Source organism: Prosopis cineraria, chloroplast (assembly GCF_029017545.1).
Source record: "Prosopis cineraria chloroplast, complete genome".
Taxonomy (NCBI): Eukaryota; Viridiplantae; Streptophyta; class Magnoliopsida; order Fabales; family Fabaceae; genus Prosopis; species Prosopis cineraria.
This window is the reverse complement of record NC_049133.1, coordinates 30,001-37,500: the sequence shown is the minus strand read 5'-3', so window position 1 is coordinate 37,500 and position 7,500 is coordinate 30,001. Positions and strand designations below refer to the sequence as shown.

The window sequence follows — 7,500 nt, the reverse complement described above, 5'->3', positions numbered from 1 at the left end:
AAATGCAAAATTATTTGTATGTTGGGACTTGGAATAAACCTTTCTCCGTGGAGGAAGGGAATAGCAAATTTTTCCTATAGAACCTCTAGGAACAAGAAGATTTAATCGGAAATATCGACAGATTCTTGCGGAGTCCAAATCAAACAAATAGAAAAAATGAAATAAAAAAAGATCCACTGTTCTAATTTCATCTCTATCGAATTTGAATATCAGAATAGTTGATATAGTTCTGATTCAATGGGTTAGGTCTACTTACCTTTTCTTTTGTTGATTTTGAATCTTTCCAATCTCTTTTGATTGGATTTCCAATTTCTTTTGATTGGAATAATAGAAAATAGGAATATCTGGCAATTAAAGGAGATGACTTATCATTATTCATTATAATGAAATAATAAAAAAATGTTCTACTTTCTAACTAGAATTACTATACTAACTAGAATTACTATATTCGACTAGAATTACTATATTCGAATTCATTAAAATGATAACGATAATTTATTAGAATTCAGAATTCCATTTTCTAATTTCTAATGAAATTCTACGATTCCTTAGTTTTTTTATTACAAATATCAACAATATCTCTATTCTCTCTTCAAATATGAATACTACCGCTGGAGTTTTATGAAAAAAGAAAAAAGCCCCTTATCGGATTTGAACCGATGACTTACGCCTTACCATGGCGTTACTCTACCACTGAGTTAAAGGGGCCCCGTTTGGTTGAATTCCTGAATAAGGAACTAGCCACTATGAGTCTAGTGCATATATTTATTACTGCATATACTTATTATATGTTATAACTTATTATATGTTATATGATTATATGAAATTTATATGAAATTAGAATATATGTATATAGATACGTTTTATCTGCATAGCGGCTCATTAAGGAACAAGAAATTGGATTTACCTAGTGAGTATAGTATAGGTAAAATGGGTTTTTTGATATTGGATTTTCTAAATATCAATGTAATGAATTATTTCCAAATCGATTCTAATTGAATTGATCCTCATCCTAACGAAATTCATTTGATTGATACATGTATCCACCAATTCAACATAGATACAAGATTTTTCATCGAATCGTTGATAAATGGATTCAATTTGTCTCTCAACCAAATTCTTATCGAAAAACAATTTTTCAATAACTTGTTGATCCCTATCCCTCTTCCCGGATTTCCAGATTGATTATCGTTTTTTAATTTCCCGGCTTAGTGGGAGATAGAAATATGCCCACCGAATCTTTCTTAACAATGAATGAAGGTGAAAGAAATGAAGTTTAACCCCCTCGCCTTTTCTTTTCCGGCAAACCAATCATTCTCCGAAAGGCCCCTATCTATCTCTCTTTCGTATTACTTTTTTTTCTATTTTTAGAATTATAGAGTGGGGATTGGAATGAACAATTTCAAAATGAAAATGATGAATCCAAAAATTCTATGGAATTCTGAAAGACGGAAAGATCCTTCTGATCGAGTCATATCATTCCATTCCATTATATTGACAATTTCAAAAAACTGTTCATACTATGAACATAGTATAATGGCGGTCGGGCAAGTATGCCCCCATCGTCTAGTGGTTCAGGACATCTCTCTTTCAAGGAGGCAGCGGGGATTCGACTTCCCCTGGGGGTAGGGTACTACGAAAGGAAGTTGATCGTGGATTATCAATAAGGACTTAAATTGATTTTTCCTGGGTCGATGCCCGAGCGGTTAATGGGGACGGACTGTAAATTCGTTGGCAATATGTCTACGCTGGTTCAAATCCAGCTCGGCCCAATAATTCGCCGATCCACCATGAAATGATGTAACCATTTGTTGTTCTCCGGAAATGCCCAATGAGCTTTGATACACAAGAATAAAAATCTGCTACATCCCTACCACTATTTATTTTTTTACGTATTTTTTCCACAAATTAAGATCTTGCTAATGATCTAGATTCATATCAAGATCTGTAAGTATAAAGTCTAAATAAAAAGAGACTCTTTTTTATTTTCATTGATTTATTGAAAGATTTATTTTCAATCGATTTGGAAATAACAAACAGATTACTAGTAATCCGTGTAGATCTCGCTAAAGTGCATATCCATATAAAAAAAGAATATCAATATATTAGTCCCGCCTCCGCCAGTTAGAACAAGACAATTCTAATCTAAAATCGAAATAGAAAAGGTTTGAATGAAATCGTAAGAATATGCATGCTGTACATTTTTTTTCCTGGGATTGTAGTTCAATTGGTCAGAGCACCGCCCTGTCAAGGCGGAAGCTGCGGGTTCGAGCCCCGTCAGTCCCGACGGATAGAAATCCAATAAAAAAATACATCAATTCATTTCTTCTGTGAAAGGGAGTCAAAATAACAAACATAATCTCATTCCTAACAGGGATCTCCCCTTTTTTTCTTTTTTTCGTTTCACATTTCTCATCAAACCAACAGGGTAATTTCCATTTCTTCAACTAATACTGATTGATGGAAAAGAAACATATGTGGATTAGCACAATTATTAGTAGCCTCATATTCAGGATTCCAAGAGAAGGAGATACCATACTACTAGACCTGGCTTTTTCGATTACTCCTGATCTGTGTAATGAAATAGAGTACTATAGAATATGTTTACAGCGAACACACACACACAAATGGAATTTGCACGATACAAAAAAAAAGGAGTTCCTTTGATTTTGATAGAACACTTTAGGATTCAAAGTTTATCCTTTGCTGGCTCCGATTTTGTATAATCTCAAGTACTAAGTACCTATTTCAATTCCTAATTATTTGCATTTTAAACAATCTATCTCATTCCAATTTCACACTGAACTTTTGATATATGTTTATCCTATTACTAATTGAAGGATGAGAATATTAAAAAAAAGTAAAGGAATTTTTGATTGGATCAGAAATCCATTTTTGAATTGGGTATGGATAAAAGATCTTCCTATGTTATACTATTCAATTCTTGACGATGAATCGATTTGATAGTTCAGATATTGTTATTCATGATATTGATCCGATTCGATATCATCGAGATGTAATTTATACCATTGAATTTACCGACGAAAGATTTATCATCTCTATGGGATTAAATCCCGAGTTATTGCGAATTAAAGAGAAATCTAACGATGAGATTATGGAAGTAAATATTCTCGCATTTATTGCTACTGCACTGTTCATTCTAGTTCCTACTGCCTTCTTACTTATAATTTACGTAAAAACGGTAAGTCAAAGTGATTAATTTGACTTAAACTTTACTTCTTAGTTCTTATCAATGCAATGATGGAAGAAAAAATGAAAAAGGATTTCAATTTTGCGTCTTACTCTTAAATGAAATGATCGGACTAGAATCAGCAGTATTCTATGAAATCTGATAGTATGGTAGAAAGAAAAAAATCTATTTCTTTCTACTATACTATCTATTATTGTAGTGTATAAAGTTTTACTCTATGAAGATAGAGGTTTAATATGAATCGATTTTCAATATCTATCTTCATATATATAGAACATCAATCACATATATGTAATGCACATAGCGTCCCAATTTTTTTGTTTATTTGTATTGGTTCCAATCAATCTGAAATAATCAAAAGGCAACTCTTTTTCGTCCGATTCGAATTTCTAGATTTCTGATTATTTTCAAGACCAATCCCGGTATCATATTAAAAAAATCAAATAATCTTTTTTTTTTTATTTTTAGCATTCCAAAGAAGTAATTGATTAAGAAGAAGTAATTGATATTGATTAAATTAAATAGTTAACAGATGATCCAGGGGTTTTCTATGGGAAACTTTTTCCTATTTCGAAAATTTTAGTAAAACCCAACGGATTTTTAACGTTTGAACTATGATATGAAATGAAAACAGAAATCCAATTTTGAAACTCAAATAAATAAAAAACCAAATAATAAAACAAGCGATAAGCACGTAATATGTGACTCGCCTAAGGCAACGTCAATATCTTATTATGTGTAGTATCTCCTTAGACAACTACTACGTCTATCTTGTTTCCTATAGAAAGCGTGTATCCGCGCTTAATAACTAATAAAAAAACGGGTTCCGCGGTTCCTCATTGTCCATATATAACTTTGGTAAGAGCCAGTTCATCGAAATTTTAGAAAGAATAAAGAATTTGGTAAGTTTCCGATTATTTGTATTACCTTGACTTTCCAAATACGAACATGGGGAAAAGTCAAATATTTGTTTAATTGAAAGAGTATTTTCTTTTTCTATATTATCCATAGAATACATTATTCCATTCGAATACACTATAATTCCGAAATGCAGATATTTTTGAATTCCATTTAGAAATTGAATTAATGAATTAAATAGAAAAATAAAATTTCAGAACCCATCTATAAGGATACAGTTTGATTTTCGTTTTTTCCCTCAACTCAATTAGTAGTATTTTTAGAGTCCACTTCTTCCCCATACTACGAGGGAAAGGGAAAATGTAAAGACTACCATTAAAGCAGCCCAAGCGAGGCTTACTATATCCATGTAAATTATGTCTCCTATTTCTATCAATATGAAGGAATTATTTCATTTTTGTTATTGTTCACTAATAATAAATAAATAATAGTGGAATCACTGGGACAGAGTCAAAAAGGGATTCTGATTCTGGCCTAACATCATTGACCAAAGAATCCAATAAATCCAATTATAACATCTAACAAGTTCTTATATGATTTTATGATTTCTAGTATAATCAGAAAACATTAAGTACAAACAAAATATCCGGAGACACCCTTGGAAGTATTAAGGGAATGAATGTTACTAACAGGTAGGAATAATAAGACCTATGCTTTTTTTTGTTGCCCTCGATTTCATTAAGTAAAAATATATATATATATATATAGAATCAAGATAGATCACTTCGCATACTCTTATTTTCATTTAATCTAATCCTTACCGTCTCCCGATTGTCTCTGTAAAACAATCGGAAGACAGCCGAATAAATTCTTTCACTCGGGGTTGCCGAAAAGAAAGAATTCTTTTTTCTTTTTAATTAAATTTGAATTTTGAAAATATTAAATATTATTAATTTATAAATATTTAAAATTTTCAAAATATTAAGATTTCTATTTCATTTTTCAATTTATTAGAATATTTAATTATAATATTCTTTTTGAATAAAATGGAATATGAATATAATGAATAGAATATTATTTATTTAATATATTTAAAATATTGAATTTATATTTATATTATTAATTATTTTATTATTAATTTGATATTTATATAATTATTAATTTGATATTTATATATTAGAATTTTGAATTTAATTTTAATAGATATTTAAATTTAATTTAATATTTTTTTTTATTCTAAATGGATTTTCTATTTAGAATTTAGAAATAGAAAAAGAAATAATAAAAAAGAAAGCCAATTAGCTATTCAATCTAACTAATATTGAATAAATGTCGGAGTGCTCATATATTTTCAGGAGTCTGTATACAAAGTTTTTTTCGCCCCTTCCCCAACTAAAAATGGAATTTGATTCCCTGTCCGATCTATATCTATCCCTATCCAATCGAATTCAAGACCCAGTCAGTAGACAGACACTACATTAGTAGTGGAGTGGAAGGACTATCATATCAAGATTTACCGATTCCTTTTCACTACTAGAATCTTTCTTGAATTCTTGAATCCGAGACGTAAGGATTTATAGAATTTTAAAGAATAAAACCTGCAAATGCTTAGAATTTAGAATCAAGGAAGTCTCAAGAGTCCCTTTCCCCCGCTTGCTTCTGCTGGAAAAAAAATTGTCAAGTTTTATATCAAGAAAACGGAATAAGCTATTTTGTCGATCAGGCGACACCCGGATTTGAACTGGGGAAAAAGGATTTGCAGTCCCCCGCCTTACCGCTCGGCCATGCCGCCAAAATGATACAAAAAAAATATATGAGAATACCCCCAAAAAACTAAAAAAGGGGGTTCTAAACTTCTTTTTTTTTATTTGTTTGTATCTTCGATTCTGTTTTCCTTAATCCCATTCTTAAAAGAGACCCTTCCCCCCTTTTTTCTATTGATATTGAAAAAAACAAACGTGCATTTTCAGTCAAAAAAGCTAAAATTCAGGACAAATCGGAACCATTAACTATTAATTCATGAATGATTCTTCAATTTAAATTCAAAAATGGAAATTCAAAAAAAAATGGTTTTTTCCTAATGAGATAAGAAAATCCAAATTGAGACATAACTAATCAGTATTTATTTTTCAAGAAAAAAATCCCATTTCAATTATAACAGCAATTATCGGTATATGTAAACCCTAGAACATAAATTGTTACACAGATATTATCTAATCGGGTATCTTATCCGTATATAATGCCTATAAGAAAGGAATTTTCAAAAGAAGGGAATTTTCAAGAAACTTTCGTACTTGCATCTTTTTTACAAGTTTTTATTAAATAGATTGAATAGAAAATAAATAAATAGATTGAATAGAAAATACAAATTTAACACGACATGTGCTGTTCCAAATGAATAGGACTGCAATAAAGGAAGAAACATCTATATAGATAACTATAGCTAGACTAGAGTTATATCTGCGCATGTTTAATAAATCCAAGCCTTATTACGCACCTCAATTCTAGTCTACAGATTCTACTAAAAAAATAGGTAAAATCTTCTCTCTTCTTTGCGAATTCGAATTCTTTTTTGCGGTGAAAAGGTTAAGTGCTAAAAAAAGATATTCTATATTGTTTCTGATTATTAGGTCTTTATCTCATCGAAGAGAGAAACTTCCCAATTCTTTTATTTTTCTGGTATCAAATCGAATTGGATTGGAATATGGAATATCATAATAATGGTAGAAATGGAATCCATTTTTGGTTCGGATATTCTTTAAAAAACTCCATAAGTCTAGGTGGAATTTTTTAATTCCTTTCCATTTAGAATTTAGATTCTATCCGTTTGTTGCAAATTCCAATTTGAGTATAAAATTATTCTATTTATTCCTCTGTTCATAGGTATTTCATACATTCCATATACGGAGTTAGGTAAAATTTCATGTGATTCAGTAAAAAAAATAGAAATTCCATTATTTCTAAATCGATTCATATGATTCGATGAAGAATGGGAGCAAATAGTGGGATATTTTCTATAAATGGGGAAAGTTAAAAATGTTGGGGGTGAAAATGCGGGAATGTCTACAATACCGGGGTAGAATCAGATACAAATTGAAGGGTTTTGTAGGTTCATTGATCAGGGCTAAACAGAAGAACTCTCTAAGTTTCAAAAAATTGAAGATACAGATCAAGAAATTGAATTTCAATTATTTGTGGAAACATATCAATTGGAAGAACCCTAGAAGAAAGAAAAAGATGCTGTATATGAATCACTCACATATTCCTCTGAATTATATGTATCCGCGGGATAAATTTGGAAAACCTGTAGGGATATCCAAGAACAAACGATTTTTATTGGAAACATTCCTCAAAAGAATTCCCTGGGAACTTCTAAAAAAAATGGAATATACAGAATTGAAATCAATCAAATATTGCAAAGCCCCGGTATC

The 7,500-nt window shown here is 30.5% G+C and overlaps 3 protein-coding genes and 6 non-coding genes across 9 annotated transcripts in view, besides 1 other annotated feature; 5 read left to right on the top strand and 4 right to left on the bottom strand. All coding sequences in view use genetic code 11, as the record gives it.

Annotated features, from left to right (window-relative positions):
* Positions 1 to 7,500: part of a sequence feature (LSC) that runs on past both edges of the window.
* On the bottom strand, positions 637 to 708 carry trnT-GGU. Its single transcript has one exon. It is a non-coding gene; the product is annotated as a tRNA-Thr (tRNA).
* On the bottom strand, positions 644 to 702 carry trnM-CAU. Its single transcript has one exon. It is a non-coding gene; the product is annotated as a tRNA-Met (tRNA).
* On the top strand, positions 1,556 to 1,628 carry trnE-UUC. The gene has a single exon. It is a non-coding gene; the product is annotated as a tRNA-Glu (tRNA).
* On the top strand, positions 1,689 to 1,772 carry trnY-GUA. Its single transcript has one exon. It is a non-coding gene; the product is annotated as a tRNA-Tyr (tRNA).
* trnD-GUC lies at positions 2,213 to 2,286 on the top strand. Its single transcript has one exon. It is a non-coding gene; the product is annotated as a tRNA-Asp (tRNA).
* psbM (photosystem II protein M) lies at positions 3,116 to 3,220 on the top strand. Its single transcript has one exon. The coding sequence runs from the start codon at positions 3,116 to 3,118 to the stop codon at positions 3,218 to 3,220; it is 105 nt and encodes a 34-aa protein (YP_009870956.1).
* On the bottom strand, positions 4,389 to 4,484 carry petN (cytochrome b6f complex subunit VIII). Its single transcript has one exon. It carries the CDS (start codon positions 4,482 to 4,484, stop codon positions 4,389 to 4,391), a length of 96 nt encoding a protein of 31 aa, YP_009870955.1.
* trnC-GCA lies at positions 5,781 to 5,861 on the bottom strand. Its single transcript has one exon. It is a non-coding gene; the product is annotated as a tRNA-Cys (tRNA).
* Positions 7,106 to 7,500, top strand: part of rpoB (RNA polymerase betasubunit) — a 3,213-nt gene continuing 2,818 nt past the window's right edge. Inside the window, exon 1 of the mRNA in view lies at positions 7,106 to 7,500. This exon is cut by the window's right edge and continues 2,818 nt beyond it. Within this exon, the coding sequence (YP_009870954.1) occupies positions 7,106 to 7,500 (395 nt within the window).